The sequence below is a fragment of the Bos indicus x Bos taurus genome, chromosome 10, assembly GCF_003369695.1.
Source record: "Bos indicus x Bos taurus breed Angus x Brahman F1 hybrid chromosome 10, Bos_hybrid_MaternalHap_v2.0, whole genome shotgun sequence".
Taxonomy (NCBI): domain Eukaryota; kingdom Metazoa; phylum Chordata; class Mammalia; order Artiodactyla; family Bovidae; genus Bos; species Bos indicus x Bos taurus.
Genome location: NC_040085.1, coordinates 31,242,836 through 31,263,800, shown reverse-complemented (window position 1 = coordinate 31,263,800; position 20,965 = coordinate 31,242,836). Strand labels below are relative to the sequence as shown.

General features: G+C 48.4%; 1 protein-coding gene across 1 annotated transcript in view; it reads left to right on the top strand.

Moving 5' to 3' along the window:
* Positions 1–20,835, top strand: part of EHD4 (EH domain containing 4) — an 87,307-nt gene extending 66,472 nt beyond the window's left edge. The window contains exons 4-6 of the mRNA XM_027553619.1: positions 971–1,383; positions 9,803–9,967; positions 16,919–20,835. Of these exons, the coding sequence (XP_027409420.1) occupies positions 971–1,383; positions 9,803–9,967; positions 16,919–17,455 (1,115 nt within the window). The 3' untranslated portion in view covers positions 17,456–20,835. The remainder of the gene's footprint in view (positions 1–970; positions 1,384–9,802; positions 9,968–16,918) is intronic.
* The last annotated feature ends 130 nt before the right edge of the window (positions 20,836–20,965 follow it).

Here is a 20,965-nt window from a genome sequence, read left to right as displayed (position 1 = left end):
TGTTATATGTGTTTGAAAGTTTTCCAGATCTAAAAAAAGAGGCAAGAGCGTGAAAAGTAGGGTCAGGAAATATCCCTTTTGGGTTCTGACTGCACTGCTTTGAGGCTTGATTCTAGAGCTAATCAGCCTTGAGAATAAAAATAAGCCCGGGAGGCTGGCCCCTTCTGTTTGCTTCTCATGGGACTTACCTCCCTGAGAAATGCTCAAAAGCCTTGACCACAAGCCGAGAGGAGTGTTGATTTGGGTGCGTGATTTGGAGTGTGTTGGTACACAGCCAAGGTAAAATAAACAGAATTGTCATGGGTCTGGTCATTTTTAGAAAGAAATTGGCAAGAGACCATTTCATGGAATGGCTGTGAAACACAATTTTAAAAATATTTACAACATACGTAAGATATAAATAGTCCAAATGATAAATATAGGTCACGGTTTTGGCCAGGTCAACCTCTGATCTCCTTAACACTCTTAAATTTAGATAGATGGAAATTTCCCTTTTGTGGTACTTCCTGTACACTCCATGAGACTTCAGGTGGCCACTAGGTTTCTTCCTTCTCCAGCTCTGCTACTTTCAGAAAAGTGAGACTTTGGTAGAAATTGAGAGCTTTTGACCCGTGGCCTGTATTTTTTCAGGGCCATCACTCAATTTTGCCATTAAACCAAAAGACCGTACTAGGTGAAACAAGAGACTCCTGGGGGCTAAAAGAAATTACAAATATGGAAGCAAGCATTGCCCAATTAGAGTGACCACAGTATCCCCTGGCACGGCCCATGCAAGGACTCCCAGCATCCCCAGTGTTAACTCTATGCATCCAGCCCAGGGGGCCCCGTTTGAAACAATTTTCATATCATGAGTCCTCCCCTTCCTCCAGCTTGAAGATGGGGCACTCTCCTCGGCAGCTGCTGGAGACCCAGGTGGTTCTGAGCCCCCGTAGCAGTCGGCCGCACTGACCTGCCCCTTCCCTCCCCACAGGGTATGACTTCTGCCAGGTCCTTCAGTGGTTCGCTGAGCGGGTGGACAGGATTATCCTGCTCTTCGATGCACACAAACTGGACATCTCGGACGAGTTCTCAGAGGCCATCAAGGCCTTCAGGGGCCAAGACGACAAGATCCGTGTAGTGCTGAACAAGGCCGACCAAGTGGACACACAACAGCTGATGCGAGTCTATGGGGCCCTCATGTGGTCCCTGGGCAAGGTCATTAACACACCTGAGGTGCTACGCGTCTACATCGGCTCCTTCTGGACGCAGCCCCTGCAGAACACTGACAACCGAAGGCTCTTCGAGGCCGAGGCCCAGGACCTGTTCAGAGACATCCAGAGCCTTCCCCAGAAGGCGGCAGTGCGCAAACTCAATGACCTCATCAAGCGAGCGCGGCTGGCCAAGGTAAGCTGGAGACCCCCAGCAGCAGCCTGGGCAGGGACTCTTCCCACACGCACCTCAGGCGGAGGTTCTACTCCAGGAGCCTCAGGGAACAGGACATGGAAGGGTTATGAAGCAAGCCTGACAATCAGTATCTTCTTTAGATTCTGGCTCCTACCTCTGTGGTCTTGGGCAAATGACTCCTTTCCAAGCCTGACTCAGTCTATAAAATGGAACTAGTAAGAGCACATCCCAGGGTGCTTGGGAGGGTTGTGTGACCTGACTTGCAGAGTGCTTGACGTAGCACCCGGTACTTGGGGAAATGCATGCACTCACCACCTGGGTGCTGCTGCTATGTTAGGATGGCAGGAAGATAACCCACCGAACCAGAGAAAGGTGGCGTTGGTGGGACCATTGGGGTGCCGAGGGACCAGCACTTGTCACCCTGTGCCTAAGGCATGGAGCCCTGCGTCACACGAGGGCACAGAGAGGTCACAGGAGGTTGGCTCAGCCCAGCTCACCAACTATGGCATTTCGGGAGGGGGTACACCATATCCCCATTCTGGGCTGTGGTTCCCACTCTCCAGCCTCATGGCTGAGCCTTTTAGCAGCCCCAGGAGTCTGTGCCTCCAGGTGGTGGGCAGTGATCTGACCACCCTCGTGTTAACAGCATAGTCTATTTTGCTGTGCCTCTGAAGAGAGGGGAGCATGTGACTCCTCTAAGAAAAAGTACAGAAAAAAAAAAAGGTTCTTTAAAAACTGTATGTACATTTCATAAAATGATAGTCCTCTAACACCTAATACCATAAGTGCCTCTAGAGTTTATCTAGTCCCAGTGATCATCAGAAGCACCCAGGAGCTTTAAGCAATGTAAGTTCCCAAGCCCTGCCCCAGAGCCTCTGATTGGGGGTAGAGTGTGTGTGTGTATGTGTGTCTGTCTGTCTGTCAGTCTGTGTGTCTGTGTGTGTGTGTGTAAAGCTCCCCCAGTGATTCTGATGATCAATCAAGTTTGGGAACCAGAGGTCTTTAGTGACAAAGAACTAAATTCAGCCCTCCTGGCTTCCAGTCTAGCCTTCTGCTTTGGTCTTGTCCTTTCTGCTAGAAGCAGTCCTGGGCCGCCTCTCCAGATCCCTGGTCAGGAGGCCTCATTTTTCCTTCAACTTTTGATGGCAGAACCTGCGTATCCCCACTTCCTCTTGCTGCACCACGAGGGGCTTCTGCTCTGGCCTAGGGGCCCACAGGCCAGCCTTCTAGAGTCGACCATTACTTTGCCTACTAAGGTCAACAGCACCCTAGGCCAGGGCTGGGCAGCCTAGTCAGGTGAAGGAGGAGGCGCCAAACTCCCCTCTTCAGAATGGTGAGCTGTGAGTGCCCAGGTGTAGACACTGTGCTCTGAGAAGGGACCTGGCTGGGGTGGGGAGCAGGGAGGGCTCCACTGAGGGTGACTGACTGTGCAGGTGACCAGCCGTCCAGCCCCTCCTCACTGCCTGCATGCCTGTGTGCTCCAGGGCAGCATCCCTCCTGGCTGCGACCAGACACCCCGCTGGCTGCGACCCCGCCCATCATCCCTGGATCAGCTCTTTCCTCTTGCTCCCCCTAAGGCTTTTTCACACCCTCCACCCATGTTCCGCTGATTTGCAGTCACCTGTGCTCCTGAGTCACAGCTCTCTATCTTTTCTTCTCGTACAAGCTGCTTCCTTCCCGGAACAGCCACTTTTGTTACAGTTCTGCAAGGCTTGTAAATCCACTAATTTACAGCTCTCCTGAGATGATTTCCCTCCCTGGCTCAGTGGCAGGAAGTCTGTTTTTGCCCGGTGAGTGACCCCCTGGTATGTGGTCTTTCTCTTCTCTAGCTGATATAACTGAACTTCACCTTCAGGGTATGTAATACCCAAAATGATTGTATAACCAAGGCTGGTAAATGATGTCATAGCCTTTGCAGATCTCAAGATCTTTTAAACTATTTTTAAATGCCCATGGACTTTTTTTTTTTTTTTAATTTACCAGGCATCGCTGAGGGCCTGGTAACTCAAGATGCAGCTATGTTTGATCATATAAATAAATAAAAGGCAAAAGGCTCACTGGGAGTGCCAAGCGCATGGGATTTTGCTGCCATCCTGGCACCTTGGGCCCTGTGAAGGGGCTGGCGTGGCCTGGGTTTAGAGGCACAGAATGCTGCTGTGCCTGACACGGGAATAATGAAAGCCCTTGTGTAGAGGCAGGGGGTGGGGGCAGGGGGCGGTCAAATTGCTGAGCTTACTTCTAGGAAAAAAGCTTGTCTTCTTTTTTTTTTTCTTCCTAAGAATAGTATCTGGCTTGTTCCTTTTCATAAAGGAAAATGTTTGAAGTACGGATGTTTCCAGCCTGAGCTGTGCCAGTGTGTTCCTGGGGCGGCACCAGGCTGGCAGGGGGGCAGGAAACAGTCTCAGGCAGAGAAGCTGAACTCAGCACAATAGCCTTGACCACTAACCAGTGCCATGCACTTCATACACTGTCTGCAGTTTTATGTTCCATTTGTGAACTTGTTGCTGAAATGGACAAGGGGTCACCTGAGCTTTACGCTTTGAAGTGTGCCTGTTTCATAAAAATGCTCTTGGGTTTTGATATATTCATCTCTCTTTCTCCTGATCCAGCTTTCCTTTGGCAGGCCAACCTTGACTGAGGGTCTGTAATGTTCTAGAAGCCCCATGATTTGCATTGCATGTGTTATTTCATCTGATCCTGCCCACAGTATGCAGAGTTGGACATTCATTTCTCATACAAGGGAAATGAAGCTCAGAAAGGTGACCTGACTTAGCCAGGACTTCCCAGCCTGAAGTTGTAGATTCAAACTCCAGTGGGCCTGACTCCCTGGTCCGGAAAGCATTCACCTGAAATGCAGCGTGGACAGCATCTGTTGGTCTTTACTATGCCCTAGCTTTCTGCATTAATCTGTCATTCTGACTATTCAATAATATTCTCCATCCACATAAACCCTACACAGTTTAGAAGTTTGTCAAGCTGTGATTTTGAAAGTATGCAAAGGATAAGATTCCAGATGTCACCTGGCAGGTGTCAGATCTGCATTGGTATGTTGTTGTTTAGTTGCTAAGTTGTATCCCACTCTTTTGTGACCCCATGGACTGTAGCCTGCCAGTCTCCTCTGTCCATGGGGTTTCCAAGGCAAGAATACTGGAGTGGGTTGCCATTTCCTTCTCCAGGGGATCTTCCCAGGGATTGAACCTGCATCTCCTGCCTTACAGGCAGATGCTTTACCACTGAGCCACCAGGGAAGCTCTGAGTTGGTGGGTGGAGTGTTTCTATTTAGACCACCATAATTAGGTAGAATTAGTGGCCCATCCAGAAATAAAAGCCAGAAATGGCATTGTTAATGTCCTGCTGAGTTCTGCAGTAATCCAAGTATCATAAATATGACATTTCCCATAATATGAAAAATGGCACTCTTACTAAAGATCTCTTGAAACTTAATGATTTCCCTACTTTTTCTATTTACATTTTTTCCCCCAGTCCTTTATTTCAAGGGACAGGAAATCTTTAGAGTGGGTTTTTTGGTTAGCCTCAAAGAGTATATATCTTATGATATCGGTAGACATCTTTCTTTGAAGACTGTTCATAATCTCAGATGCCAGTCAAGTTTCATTTCATGATTTTTTAGAGTAATCTGTTTGGGGAAAGCCCCCACCAAAGGTTTAGAAGATAAGAATTTACTTTTATCCAGTATCATTAAAATAGCCAAGTTAAATAAAGTTCACGGACTTTCCTGGTAATCCAGTAGTTAAGACTGCCTTCCAATGGAAGGGGTGCAGGTTCGATCCCTGGCTGGGGAGGTAAGATCCCACATGCCTGGCAACAAAAAAACCAAAGCATAAAAGAGGAGCAATATCATAAAAAATTCAATAAAGACTTGAAAAACTTGGTCAATGTAAAATTTTTTTTTAATGAAATAAGGTTCAAACTCTAAATCATAGTAGTTTGTGGGATAAATGCACAAAGATAAAAAGCAAGGCAAGTTTACTCTAGGACCCCACCTTTTATAAAGACACTGCTCACGAATAGGAAAGGTTCCCACCCACTTGGAGACCTTTGTTCAGTAAAAAAAAATGAGTCAACGTTTGAGGAAGGAACAAACTAAAAATGAGAAAGGAAAGGAGAGGTCAGTGGTTTGGGGCATTTAGTATAGTTCTGTGGAATTTAGTTTTGTCTTCAAAGTGTGTTCTCCTCTTCATCGTATGTGGCTTGGAGACTGAGCTTTCCAGTCTGTCTGTACCGCCCATTCCTTCTGGGGGCGAAATTAGACATTTGGAAATTCGCCACATGGACCCAAGCTAAGTTATGTAAGAATCATTCTACGAGGGCTGGTAGCTGTCCCTTTGATGCTTAGTCTTCCAGGCGGTGTTTAAAAATAGCTCAGTCAGCAGCCTCAAGCTACTGGGGGTGTGTCAGTAGCTTGAGTCCTAGCTTGAGTCCGCACACACAGGGTAGCCTATCTCTTTGAAGGCTGACTCAGATGACTGGGTGGGCCCCTCGCATCCCCTTTAAGGCTCTTCAGAATCACATCCGCTATTGGTTCCAGCTTTGATTTCAACAGAATAAGGAACCCAAGTGGGAGCCAATCAGCTGCATCTTGAAGCCTCACACTTACTATCTCATGGGTTCATCTTCTAGGTCTTCAGTTTATGAACTGAAGTTTATATATCATAATAAATCCACTTTTAAAATGCGCTGATCCCCACAGGTTAAATGTTCTATGCAGGTTTCCAGCTGGACCTGCAAAGGTGCAGATCTCTATCAGGTCATATTAAACCTGGGCGACCCTGAGGTTTTCCATGCAGAACCATGTTTCCTGGCCTGACTGGCTCCACATCGCTCACCAGTATCCAGATTCCATAGGCCTTTCCATTCCTACTGTCCATGCGTGTTGCAAGCTTCCCACACTCACTGCTGCGATTGCCCTCCAAGCCCATGGTAGTTATAGCCAGTATCTCTCTGTGTAAATGCTTCTCAGCATTGGATATACAAACACTTGTTACTGGACATAGTTCATGAGATTGTGGCAGAGTATAGATGTGAACTATAAATCCATGTTCATTTAATCCATCTTTCTCTGCTCATTATTAGCCCAGGGGAAAAAAAAAAAAACCTGACATTTTGAGCCATTTGGCTTACCCTTGGTCATCACCATTTGATGAGTAGGGACTTTTCTAGTTTTATACAAGGGAAAGGGTGAATTGGACAAGACAAAAACGTTCAGAAGTTCAACAGGGCTCAGTGCCATTTGCTTGTGAATGAAGAACTTGAAACCCAGATTAATCATGTTACTATTTAAATATGGAGAGTTTATTCATTGTTCTGTAAGGACAAATTAGCCACAAGCCACCTCTGGTGTTACTACCCCTCCAGCTACAAGTGTCTGGTCATTGATCAATTAACATTTTTACTCCTCTTTCTCATGGACAAAGTGCTTTCAAATACGTGCTCTCTCTCGATTCTCAAAACCACAAACCTGTGAGGTAAGGGTTGTCAGCTCCAGTTTGTGGGTGAGCAAGCAGAGGCCAGGGAAGGGACAGCTCACCCAGAGTTGTCCAGTGAGCGAGTGGGCAGCGGTGGCCTGACCCAGCCTCCCAAAACGAGGTCCCATCCTGCCCACCTCCGCTTTATCCTATTCCTCTTCCTCTTGATTAATTTTCTCTGATTATAAACAACAAAGAGTCAGACTGTCTCTACCTCCTTCTGAGGACCCTCGCCAGATCTGGCCCTCGGTCCTGTGTAATTTGGGGACACACCTTTGGACACATTAGGGCAGGAGGGAGCTTTTCAAGTTGAGTGGGGATTTCAGCCACCCTGGCTGCCCCTTGTTTACGACGGGCTCTTAGAAACTCACAAGACTCAGTCCTACTAGAAGACTGCAGTCTTTACTGACATCATGTGCCATAATGCATCCATTTTGAGTCTGGGGAGAGAAGAGTACGTGATCTTTCCAAAGCTTCCCTGTGAGTTAGGAACAATCAGAAGCCAAACCTCAAAGTTGTTCCATTGGACACAGTTTGGTGTAAATTCCAGATTTCAGCAGCATCAGTACAATTTTTCATTCACACCCAGAAAAAGTAGTTAACAAAAAGTTGATTCTGTAAGGTAGGGAATGAGGCAGATGAATGCTACTGCCAGCCGGGCATCTCCTAACTAGTTGTATGACCTTGGGTCATATGAATTTCCTGGAACCAGGAATTCAATCAGTTTAAAGGAACCCCTTCTAGATTTAATACTCTGTGATTCTAAGGATTGTAATTTGCCTCATAACATGATAATCTTAAAGGCAGGGCCCATGCATCGAATCTGACCCCGGGTTATTGTCTTAGGATGCCCAGGGAAAGCCAGGAGGGGGCGACCATGCAGAGCCAGGACAACAGGAGACTTCCCCAGAACAGGCCAGTAGAGCTTCCTGGAAGTGGAGGTTGAGGCTGAGAGCAGCGTGTAGCATGAGCAGGTCACCTGCGGTCACGACTCAGGTAATGCCAGACAGGTGGGAGGAGGCGGGCCCTGAGGCCTGGCATCCAAGGGTGGCCCATTATCCAGCAGCCTTAGTCATCAGCAGTGAGCACCTCGAGGGCAGGGATGGAGAGCAGGCGGCAGGGCGGGGAGAGCTGTGGCAGGGGCATATCGCCTGCAGCCCAACCCAGGGAACACAGGCCCCTGGGGATCAGGCGATGTTCAAGAACAAGGTGCCAGTCCCATGGACTGGGTGGAGAGTCAGCCTTCCCTGGACAGGGCCCTGGCAGCTGCCCCAGATGTGGGCTCTGGGAAGGGGTCTTGGAAAGATGCCCTTGTGGATAGAAGGCTGAGCAGGTGGGGGTACTTGCTCCTTTAGCTGGGAGGAACCTTCAAAGCAGGGCAGGTGGAGAGAGGGGTCCACAGGTCCAGAGGTTCCAAGAGGGCCAAGGCCAAGGAAATAATGCAAGGACAGCTGGTGACAGCTTATTCTTCCCAGGGGAATGTGACAACCCCTCCAAGTCCTTTGGAGCTACACAGGCCCTCCCCCGCCCCATCCAAACCAAGCCAGGTATTCACTAATCCAGCCAAGGAAATTACCTGTCTTACAAGTGTTAATACTTATTCATCATATCTTCAGGAATGCAGTTAAAGCCCATGATTCTAAATAAAAGGATTCCCAAACCTTGGATTTCTCTAGTTATCTTGAAGAACTGTGCGAATATTTTAAGTTGTTTTAATTTGAAAAGTAAGTAAGTTTACCAGTGACAGGAAGGTGTAAAAGCATCTCTCCCAATCTGTTGTTGCTGCTGCTGTTGTTCAGTTCCTAGGTTGTGTCCAACTCTTTATGACCCCATGGACTACAGCACATCAGGCTTCCCTGTCTTCCACTGTCTCCCAGCGTTTGTTCAAATTCATGTCCATTGAGTCGGTGATGCTATCCAGCCATCTGTCCCAGTCATACTTGCAGAAATAGCCAGGCAGCACAGGGTGTGCTTATGTTAAAATGACCTTTATACAGGAGGAGAAGTTAGCGTTGTCTGGTCCAAACATGTCAGCATTTGCACTATGCACGCACTTTAGTGTTCAAATCTTAGCAAAATGTTTTTGGCTGTGCCTGGTGTATATCCATACACAGAGGCCCTCAACTGAGCCATGGAATGTATCTGCTTACCCCCTCTATTCAATTTTCATTCTTCCACAAGATTATAGCAGGCATCTGTTTTCTTTAATAGAATTTTCCATAGCTACATAGTCATTTTCTTTTTGTAATCACTGCCTTGTTTCTCATCTTTTCTTATTTATTTTCTTGGCTTCTAAATTACTTTGTAGAATTCTAGATATACAAAGAGAACCTTATGAGCGTTTTTTAACATCCTAAAGTTGGAAATCAGTAGAAGGGTGGAAATTTTAGGGAAGGAGGTGACACAAGCCAAGCAGAGCCCTCCCATCAGAATTCACCACCCTTTGGGTAATAGTGCCAGGCCAGCTAACCCTAAGTGACCAAGGTTTCTGGGGCTCCCCCATCATGTACTAGGTCTCCCTCTCCCACAGGGCACTTCTGTTTTCCAGCCTGGTCCTAGGCAGCTGGTCTTGTGCCGAAATGACCTCAGTGATCTTGAGATCTAAACTGTCTGAAGGGAAGTTATGGGAGTCCTCATCTCACTGTTCACTGGGCACAGATTTCCATGCCCATCAGCCATTTCCATCAGCCTCAGCTTCATTTCCTGGTGCTCCTATATACCAGCCCTGGTGAACCTTTCTCTTAGGTTAGTCACCAGAACCAGGCTGTTTCCCACCCAGCACCCCCATCCCTTTCCACCAGGTTCTCACCCTCCTCCTGTCCCAAGGACCATGGCCCTTGGGGTGCCTGTTATGTGTTACGATGCATAAAGATGCCATCTTGTTTGCATCTCTGTTCTAAATGGCACGTCCTCACTGACATATACCCCTTCAGGTACATGCCTACATCATCAGCTTCCTGAAGAAGGAGATGCCAAGTATGTTTGGAAAAGAAAACAAGAAGAGAGAACTTATCAGCAGGTTGCCAGAAATCTACATTCAGCTACAGCGAGAATACCACATCTCTGCAGGGGACTTCCCCAAGGTCAAGGCCATGCAGGTACGGAGGCCCATCACAGCATCACCGGTAGGGTTGGAGGGGCACTGCCACCTGGTCCCGCTGGTTTCTGGGTACACATATCCGTTTCGTGGTTTAGAATGGAGGAGAACGCAGTGTTTTTGTCGTCCTAGTAATCCATGATTATAGGCGCCTGTGAATAAAGCAGAAATTGCCTGCCTCCTGAAACATTTAAACAAAAAGGGGAAATATTTCAAGAAGTAAATTAAGCTTGCCTGAAAAAATCCTCTGAATAGCTAGCTTCCTTAGGCTGTGTTCAAGGTTGTTTTACACTGAGGTGGTACCTCTTTTATTAGAATCCCAGAGCCTTTAGGGAATTAGAGCTGAGAGTGACCTTGGAGGTCAGCTTCAGGGGGCCTTCTCAAACCGGCCCTCCCCAGCACTGCTCCACGTGATTATGTGCTTGGGCAGTGTTGCCGCTGCAGGCTCAGGAGCCCAGTGAGAAGCCATGGTGGGCTGTGGCCGTGGCTGGAGTCCACTGGGGACAGTGAGCTGTGCTCACTGAAGGTTTTCCTGAAAGGTCAGCTTCAGGCAGCCTTTGTCCTAATTTCAGAGTCTCACTGCGTTGTGTCTGGGCAGGCCCAGATGACTCCGAGCAGATGCTGCCACCCTGGCCTGACCAATATGTCCACCTTCTGGCAGTGGTGTTTGGTAACCGCTGATTTCAACACTGACCTTATCCTCCCTACCTGCGAGGAGGGAGGCCAGTGAGGCTGCCCCATCTGGCTCCTCAGAGAGCTGGACCATCTCCTTGTCTGGTACAAGGACCCATCTGCACTGGAGGCCACAGTCCTCTCTGGAAAGCAGGCAACACGGTTCAGATTCCTGCAGCCAGCAGCCAGTAGTAACTGGAACAAGTGAGGCAGGCAGGCCAGGTGAAAGGAAACCAGGCCATCCACCTCTTATTTTCTCACATTTGATAGAAATGTGGGTTCTGAGGAATATGTCTCTACCAAGAGGAAGAGAGTTCTGCAAGTGCGATGAGAATCTGTGGGGCCCACGGCGGGAGCAGATTGGGGAATACCTACTCCCTCCTCAGTGGGGAGGCCCTGTCCTCCCGGTGGTCACTGCCCTATGAGAGTGCAGATCTGGATGGTTCATGAGAAGCTGGAGATCTGGATTTGTATGTGAAGGCCCCTGGTTTTCAGATTTTGGCTCTGAATTTCAAAGAACACTACCTGGGCCAAAGAGAGCTTACAACACACTGGCCACACCCTGGAGACTCTGGGCCTGTGAGCCTCGGGCCAGCCTGCAGGGGGGAGGGGGATGGGAGGAGGAGGGATCGGTAGTGGAGGCAAGATCAGGCCTCAGGAGGGGCAGCGTCAATCCTGAGGGGTTTGTTAATGTTAACTCTCTATATATAAAGTACATGCTAAATTTGGAGTGGGTTACACTTACTGTTGCAATGCCTGGGATCAAGGTGAATGCATCTGGTAGATAAGATCTGGTCAAAAATGGTCTAGTCAGCTTAAAAAATATATAGAAATATATATACATATATATATTTTTTTTAAGTGAAATTGATACTCCTGTACTGAGATGATGGATTGGATTTTTTTTTTTTTTCTCGTCACAAGATGGCTAATTTGAGGGTTCCTGGGGCCTCTTCCTGAGTAGGTTCTGCTTTAACTGGGTTATGCCCTGCACCCCGTGACCAAACTGAAGGACAACTGTTCCCTTGCGTCCTTCAGATACTTTGGAAGGGAAATCGGTCTCTTGACTAAACTGGTGGCTGTGAGTAAATACACTGCGTGCACAGTGGCCTAACGGGGCATCCAAGCTTTGTCGTCTCCTGAGGCTCCTTCGATGCCCCACCCACAAAGCACTGCTCCCGAGGCCCGAAGGCTTCCTGACAGGCCCCCCTGCCTGTCCCCGGGGAACTTCCGTACAGAGCAAGTGACCTTTGCGACCAGAGCTGCTCCTGAGCATGCTCGCCTGGGCCTGGCCAGTCAGAGGGCCACCAGGCCTCTCTGAGCTGGTCACCAGGGGCAGTCCCCCACCTCAGGTCTCAGGAGCAGCCACCGCCCACGTAGCTGGGTGACATAGGAAGGACCTGAACCTCCCCTGAGAACCCTGTGGTCAAGCCCCACCCCAGGCGCTTTAGCACCATCACTGGACACCTGGGGGGCCCATCACCTGTGTTCTTTTATGCATTCACCTAAGAAAAGTAAGTCTACTATGGCCAATCACTGTTCTAGGCCCCTGGAATAAACCAGTGAGTAAACAGCAAAAAATAAAAATCCTTGTCCCCCCTACAGAGGTCCAGTCTGGGTTACAGCCTGTGCTGCTGTGGCTGTGACTGGCAGTGACATTTTGACAGCAAAGCTCTTTGTTGGGCGATATGCTCCTTGTTGCAATATATGTGTCTTTGAGCTTTGGTATAATTAATTTATTCAGTGTCTTATTTAGTGCCTCCCATAGAACGCTGTTACTCCATGAAGCCAGTGACCCGTGTCCTTTTCTTGGCCATATCCCCAGCTCCTGGGGTATCACAGGCACTCAGCAAGTATGTGTTGAGTGAGTTAATAAGTTAGTGTATGTTTGTTAATATTGTAGCAGGCTCTAGGGTAGTGAGTTTCTCAGACCCTGATCTAGACCTGACTCTCACAGGGCTTATAGACCGGTGGTTTCTGGAGCAAACTCCTGGAAGGTGGCCAAGGATTCTTCCTTGGGAAGCCAGCCAGGCCTTGATCGCGTCACCCCAGTCCTTCAGGGAATCCCCAAGGAACAAGGCAGGCCTGAAGCCCGAAGGGCACGCTTACTACACAAGCTAGTTTGCCGTCAACCAGGAAGCTCTGAGGGTCTGGGTGTGGGTCAGGGCCTCTGAGCATCTATCTTTCCAGTCACAGACAGTCAGCCTTCCTGTGTATGGACAGTGCAGGGGCAGAAGGTTGGAGATGATTATGGTTTTGGCACATCCCAGGGTCTCGCAGAGAGCTCACCGGGGCCAGCTTTAAGTCTCTGCTGTCCCTGTGCTCTCATGGACCAAGCTAGGCAGGGTGACTCTTCTCCGTAGCCAAGAGCCAATTGTATTTTGCAGGCTTTTGCCTGGTGGTGGGGGAGGCCAATGACCCGCAGTGTACCTGCCTGCCTGGGGAGGGAATCTGATTTGCTGCAGCAGCATGTCCAACCATGCTGCAGAATGAAGGGAGCAGTGGCAGGACCACCTTGATGGGTGGTACAGTTATCCTTCTTGGAGAACAGGGCCTTACAGCTGATGTTTAGCTGCCAAGTTGTGTCCCACTCCTTGGAGAACTGGTCCCCCACAGCTGATGAGTTGGCAGCATTTCAACAGCAGAGGGCAGCAGAGCCATCCCTACCGCCCCAACCCTCCCAGGGGTTTCCAAAATGCTTCTGGTACATGCTGGAAGTGGGTGGGTAGGGGAGAGCCCAGCGAAAGCTGGGCTGGGACTGATCTTTGTCTCTTGGGAGGAAGTTCCAGGATCCCAGGCTTGGTGGCTTGGATGGATACAGTTGTTGATGGGTAAATCTTTATAAATTCCCCAGTGTATGTTCATCCCAATAACAAGTCTTGGAGCTACCCTGGGGAGGGCAGGGATGGCGTGGTTTAACTTGGACCGCACCCCATCCCCGGCCAGGACTGGGCAGGCGGGTACAGCACACGTGAGCATAGAGCTTACTTCCTTTGTGCCCTCCAGGGCGGGAATGGCTGCTGCTGCTGCTTCCTGTCGACCTCTGCAAATATGTGGCCATTTCCCCTGGCATGTTTTCCAGGGATTTGCAGCCTGAATCCACGTCCCCTGCAGGCGGGTGGAAAGTTTGGGCGGGCACCACCCTCGTTCGTCCGCTTGGCCAGACACAGAGGCTCTGTGTGCGCCCAGAGCTGAGGCTCATTCATGAGGAAATAGGGTAGGTGTTGTGCACTCAGGGGAATCCAGACTTGTTTACCCCAGCAGCACTGGGATTTTTGTGTAGGCTGCCTGCTTTCTCTTCTCAGTCCCCTTGGCTGACCAACCGAGATGCCAGCAGCAGGAGCCCAAAGTGTTGGCAGCATCATTTGCTGCTGATGTTAGGGTGACATGCAGGTGACTGTGGTCTGTCAGTGAGGATGGAGGACATGAAAACTGGAAGGTACCTTAGAAACCAGACCTGTGCTGACTCACTGCGCTGCGCTGAGTGCAGGCTGCTGGCCAGGTGTCAGCCCAGCCCAGCCTGCTCTGACAGCCACAGAGCGTGCTGCTGAGAAGAGTGTTGCAGGCACCTCTCCTGAGATCTGCCAGCTCTGTCCCCTCCACCATCTGAAGCTCAGGACTCCACTTTTGAGTAACAGCACAGAATGTCTGCCCTGCCAACATACCCTTGAGACCCCAATTTTGATTCTCCACTGAAAACAACCTAAATGTCCAGCTACGTGGAACAGGATAAAGGAGGAAGGACCCAGCTATACAGTTCATTATCATGTTGCTATTAAGAATAAGGTTGTGTATTTTATATATAGTGGTGTTATTCCCATTCTCCTAATTTATCCCTTTCCCTTCTTCCCCCTTGGTAACCGTAAGTTTGTTTTCTATATCTGGAGTCTGTTTCTGTTTTGCAAATAAGTTCACTTGTATTATTTTTTGGATTTCACATATAAGTGATATCGTATGATATTTATATTTCTCTTAGTTCATTTAGTATGATAATTTCCAGGTCCATCCTTGTTGCCACTAATAGCAATATTTCATTCTTTTTTGTGGCTGAGTAATAACAAGATTTTGCTGTAGAGCACAGGGAACTACATTCAATATCTTATAACAACCTATAATGGAAAAGAATCTGAAAAAGGTTATGTATATATAAAACCGAATCACTTTTTTATACACTAACACAATCTCGTAAGTCAACCATAGTTCAATTTTAAAAATTAAATCAGATAAAATTTTAAATTTTTAAAAAGGTTGTGTAAAACTGATATCATAAAAAGCTATGATACATTATTTCTTTAAACTGCAGGTTGTTAAATAGTTTTGTCTTATTTCAACTAAAGAGTGTGTGTGTGTGTGTGTGTGTGTTTATTAAAATGGCTATAAATGTATCCCCCCCAAAATGTTAGCAAAGCTGGTTGCTGGGTGATGGTATTATAAGTGATTTAAGATATTTTTTGCTTACTAGTTTTTCCCGTTATTTACAATGAAAGTGTGGTATTTATGGTGACACAGAGTTGCATTTTTTTTTTCTAACTGCCTGTCCCATGACTTCTGTCCAGAACAGTCAGGTCTGAGGGGTATGTATGTGAAAGCTCTTGCCCTCGGGAGTCTCCCTGCCTCGTGTCCAGAAAACCACACCCCTGGATGGCCCCTCCCTGGCCCTCTGGGATTGTCCAAACAGAAATACTTCACATAGAGCCCAAATAAAAACCACCATATCTGGAATTCTTTGCATTTATTTGGCAGAACTGCTGTAAAAGACATTTTCACTAGATTTTTCAGGCCCCTTTTAAAAATCCCCTGAGTGACTCTCACAGTTCAGGACCAGAGAGGATTTGTCTCTTGTGATAACCAGGTGGTTTTTCCCCTCCTACAGCAAAGGGGTATGATCCCTGGGCCCCAGCCAGGGCAGCTGAGGAACATAGTCTTTCACAGTCTTCATTGTCTAATGTGATGGTTCCTTCCCTCTTTCTTTCAGTTTCTTGTCTTTTCCCTTTGTTAGTGACTTTATTCTATTTTACGTTATCATCATTTCACTGTAAGCTAAGTCAAGCCCTTTTTGAAATATGAGTTCCCTGAAGGCAGAGACTGTGGCTTTTCATATTTAAATTCCTGAGCAGGGCCTGGCATGTAACAAATGGTCAGTAAATGTTGGATTAGATGGATGAATGGATGGATGGATGGATGGATGGATGGGTGGAAGGAAGGTGAGTAACCAAGGAAAACCAAAGCAGGAAGGACTGTTTCTACAAAGCCATTCACAGAACCTCTGTGGCATCTGCAGTCGGTTCCCGTCCTGGCCAGGTGATTGCCACATCCACTAGAGCCATCTCCAGACCCTGTGCTCTGCTCCACCAGCCCTCCTGGGAGATGAAGCTGAGACTCACCCTCATCCCACTAAGACCTCTCAGCTCTGTTGGCTGCATTTGTACTTGCCCTTCCCATCCCTGGTGACTCAGATGGTAAAGAACCTGCCTGCAATGCAGGAGACCTGGGTTCAATCCCTGGGTCAGGGAGATCCCCTGGAGAAGGGCATGGCAACCCACTCCAATATTCTTGCCTAGAGAATTTCATGGATAGAGGATCCTGGCTACAGTCCATGGGGGTCGCAAAGCACTGGACATGACTGAGTGACTAACACTTGTCATCCCTCCTCCTCTCTCTCACCAGTTTCAACTTTTACGTATTTGTGCCGTAAACTATTTTTTAACTGGTCACCGTAATCTTTCGGTAATCATTTTACTTAAATAGGTTCTACGGACAGCTCTATCACAGCTTCACGTTACAGCACTAAGAGGCTAGCTGAGTGGCAGGAGGCCTGGGCTCTGGTCTTGACTCCGCCAGTACATCCCTTGTGGTCTCTGTAGGTTACTGATACCTGCCCTTCCTAACTCTGAGCATTGTTGTAAAGATCAGCTGAAGTATGTAAGGTGTGTAAAATTCTTTAAAAGCTAAAATACTAGATCTCTAGAGTGCTTAAAAATAAAAAAGGCAGGGTGAAGGAATTTTGTCTCAAAGTCCTAGGGGTTCACTGTCCCTCATGCTGTTGCTAACCTCGGTCAGCTACTGCAGGAAAACATTGCATCCCATGTATCTTGCCTCTTGTTCCAAAAGCCACTCCTGGTGAGTTCAGATATGGGAACCATAGCAAAGAGAGAGCTCTGGACAGCCCAGTGTATGGGCTTCCGGCTTTAAGGGATCATTTGTCCCCTCCAGCTACCCCTCTCCTTGTTTGCTTCCTGCAGAAGGGCTTTAACCAAGTCTGTGGTTTCTCCTTTTCCAGGAAAAGCTTGAGAACTACGACTTCACCAAGTTCCACTCACTGAAGCCCAAGCTGATTGAGGCCGTGGACAACATGCTGACCAACAAGATCTCGTCGCTGATGAACCTCATTAGCCAGGAGGAGATGAGCATGCCCCCGCCACTCGTGCAGGGTGGCGCCTTCGACGGCACGGCCGAGAGCCCCTTCAACCAGGGCTACGGGGAGGGCGCCAAGGAGGGCGCCGATGAGGAGGAGTGGGTCGTGGCCAAAGACAAGCCTGTCTACGACGAGCTCTTCTACACCCTGTCACCCATCAACGGAAAGATATCAGGCATCAACGCCAAGAAGGAGATGGTGACCTCCAAGCTGCCCAACAGCGTCCTAGGCAAGATCTGGAAGCTGGCTGACTGTGACGGCGATGGCATGCTGGACGAGGAGGAGTTCGCACTGGCCAAGCACCTCATAAAGATCAAGCTCAGCGGCTATGAGCTGCCCAGCAGCCTGCCCCCCCATCTCGTGCCGCCCTCCCACAGGAAGTCCTTGTCCAAGGCCGACTAAGGGGCAGACCACGCACAGGGAAGGCAGTGTGGGGCGGGAATCAGGGCAGCCTGGGCCCGAGGCCCACTCTGTCACCAGCTCACTGAGTGACCCTGGGCGAGACACTGCCTGCCCTGTGCCTCAGTTTCCCCATCTGTAGAATGGGAAGGGCAGACACTGGACCCTAGATCAGGTCCTTTTACCTTAAAATTCCCTGAGTTTCTATCAAAATACTGGGGAGAGGGGATGGATATGAAGTTTGAAGGGTTGAGAACAAAGGGAGATTCTAGGAAGGCTTCCAGGAAGTCCTTGGAAGCCTGGAGAAACTTGGATATGGAATCCCAGGAACCACAGGGAGTGAGCTGGGGGCACTGCTAGGCTCCACTGAACTGTTCATTGTTATGAGCCCAGCTCTCCCTCAGAGAGCAACGGGAGGCAGCAAAGACCAGCTTATTTATTTTGTTCCCTGCTTAATTTAGAGTGAAAAAAAAAAAAAAAACAGCAGAGGTTTCTGTTCTCTCCAAACCATCTACCAAAGAGAAGAGGGCTGCCCCGGCTTTGAGGGAAGGACACGCCTTGTCTGCACGTTCCCGTCCCTCTGCTGGCCAGCGGAGCAGGCAGCCACGCCACAGGGAGTGTCCCCCACAGCATCCACTGGCTGGCCTTCCCAGGGCTCCCCCAACCCAAAGCCTTCCCAGCAAAGTTGTATTTGGTTAGAAATTTGGAACTCACAACCTTTACTAACCCCTGGCGAGATTTCTAGTATTCTAGTCACATTGAAATCTGAAGATGAGCTTTACTTGTCTGTCCAATCGTTTGTAGCAAAGACTATTTAAACTAGAGGAAGAAAAGAGGTGGCTTTCCCCAGTCCTCAGTTAGCGTGGTCACATGTCTCCAAGGCTCTTTGGTCGATGACAGGATTTAAATTCAGCAAAAACATGGCTTGGTGCATGTCCTGGCCCTGTGGACACAAAGGGAGTGAGGGGCCTGCCCACCCTCACTGGCTAGAAGGCAGAAGAAGTCGGTCTACTAGTGTTAGAAACTATTTTTGTAACAAGAAAATGGGCATTTTTATCATGTCCAGTTTTTAAAATACAGTTTCTGTATAAAGGATAAAGGCCTTTATGCAGAAATAAGATGGAATCTCTCATATAAAGCCTTTTCTTCAGAATCTATGTGGTTCGTACCATGGGTGCCTCATGAGGCAGGGTTTGGGCACTTAGCTGTACATCAGCTCCTGAGTGTTCTCTCTCCCAGGGCCCCGGTGTGAACCTCTCTGGACCACTCACCCAAACGCCTGTGGCAAGTGGAGATCAGCCTCTATGTGGGCTCCAGCTGCGGGATGCAGGTGGCTTTCCATGACCATTACTTATGCAGTAAGAGAGACATGGTATTTCATCACTATTGTGATGGCCACAGAGCCTGGAACCTGCCGGCACCAAAAATGAAGGCAATCCAAACAGCCCCACCCAAGTCTTCCCAAAACCACATTTTTTCCCCCCCTGATGTTATCAAGGGCAGAACTGCAGATTTAAAAACATTTATTTTAGAGAAACATTTACCCAGATGCCAGCCCTCACGCTCCCTAGCTTACTTTCTAAATAATTTAGCTTTAAGAGAAGTAAATACATAACATGGTTTTAGTCTTAATGAGCACTTTGAAATTAATTAGACACATAGAAAAGAGACATTTGTAATTCCAGTACTGTAATCTGAGCAGATGGTTCTGTAAACACCTGAGGACCACCCAGGCATGTGAGCACAGTTGATTCCAGCAAAGGACAAGATTGAGAGAGAAGGAGAGAGAGTTCATTTGTCCAGAGGTTTGGAGATGCCAGAGTTAGCTGATTTCCACTCAGATTGATCCTGCTATGTTCAGCTGTCGTATATAAAGATAAATATATACACATATGTCCTGAGTATATATTTTTGGCACTTGTTAATGTGTGTATATGTAGATTTTGTCTATATACTGACTTAGAGGAATATTGTTTTAGAGTAGCTGGAGAGGAGGTGTTTCTGATGCTATGAGGATAGAAACATCTCATGGGTGATCCCCACCCCACCACCCCATGACCTCTGGCAGGAGACCACCTATCAGCTAAATGCTGAGAAAAAAATGAAGAAAAAGGAATTTGTGTGTGCATTTTTGTTAATATCTTCTTTAAAAACCTGAAGTCACTCATCGTGAAAAGTTGATGGGAAAGAAAAACACTGGAAACTATTAGGAATGGCAGCCAAGTGAGGACCCTCATCTCCCCAGGACCTGCACAGAGTTCCTTGAGTCTGGATCCAAAACACCCGTTACCCCCTGGCCATGTGCAGCAGGGCTGGTAACACAGACCCCTCAGGATCTGGACACCTTGGCCGACTGTGTTGTCCTCCCAGTACCACCCGACTGTCCAGGAGCCCCCTCCCTAGAGCACTCACGGATGGCTGGGGGTTGGAAGCAACTGAACTCTAGAACTCTAAAACTCTTCATGCTGTCTATGACTCCACAGAAGAAAACCTAAGAATCTCAAGTCTGTTTTATGTACAGCTCATGATCACAGAGTTCAGCTCTGTGGCCACACGCTGATGTCCAGCCTGCTTGGCGTCCTGCGTGGATTCTTTGCTCGCCACATGCTTGGATGGCCCGGTGAGGGCGGTGGGGGGGCACTCTTCCGTGGCGAGGGCCGTGCATTCAGTTGTCTTTTGCTTCTCTGGGGCTGAACTGGCTTCTCTGGAACACTTGTCATCGTGCAACAGGAACGCTTGGATTGAGGGCTGTGGCCCCTCCCACAGAGCGGTGGGCCTTAAGGAGTTGGATTCTTACTCCATATCATGGGACTGGTGTCCAGCTGGGTCAGAGAACATGTGAGAAGAAGCCAAATGCCTTGTGCTCTCCTCCAACCGCCACTCCGCTTACAGGCCCACAGGAAAGGCCTCAGCAGAGCCCTGGCCCCACTGCTCCAACCACGGCCCTTCCCTGTCCACTGGGTCTCAGCAGCCGCCCCTGTAACACTGGGGGTGTCTTGTGCTGGAATCCACCATGTAGGATGGGGTTTAACCACCAGAGTCATGGCTTGACAGCCACCACTGGGACCTTTCCACTTGGCAGCTCTGCTCCTTCCTGATGCCCAGAGCAATGCCACGGACAGATTGCCTTGGAGATAACGAAAGCGTTTAAAGAGGCACTGTTTATTTCCTCCATGGAATGTGGCGGAAGAGTAACTTTCTTAGGACAGATAACCAGTGCGTTTTTTTTCCAGGTAAACATGGGCCGAATTTAAGTGTACCAGGCGACATGTTAATTAGCCAAAAAATGCTATTAATACACAATGCTTCTATTTTTTTTGTAATCTTGTTTCAAAATGTCAAAAAAAAGACAGTCTACTGATCAATAAACTTCTGAAAAAAGTCACATTTTCCCGTTGGCTCTGGTTTTTCAGTGACTGTGTGCCAGTTGTCTTGGGAATAAAGCAGGCATCCCTTGGAACCGTTCTGAAACATGGCAGAGGAGTTAAGGGATGGGCATGCCCCTTGGCATAC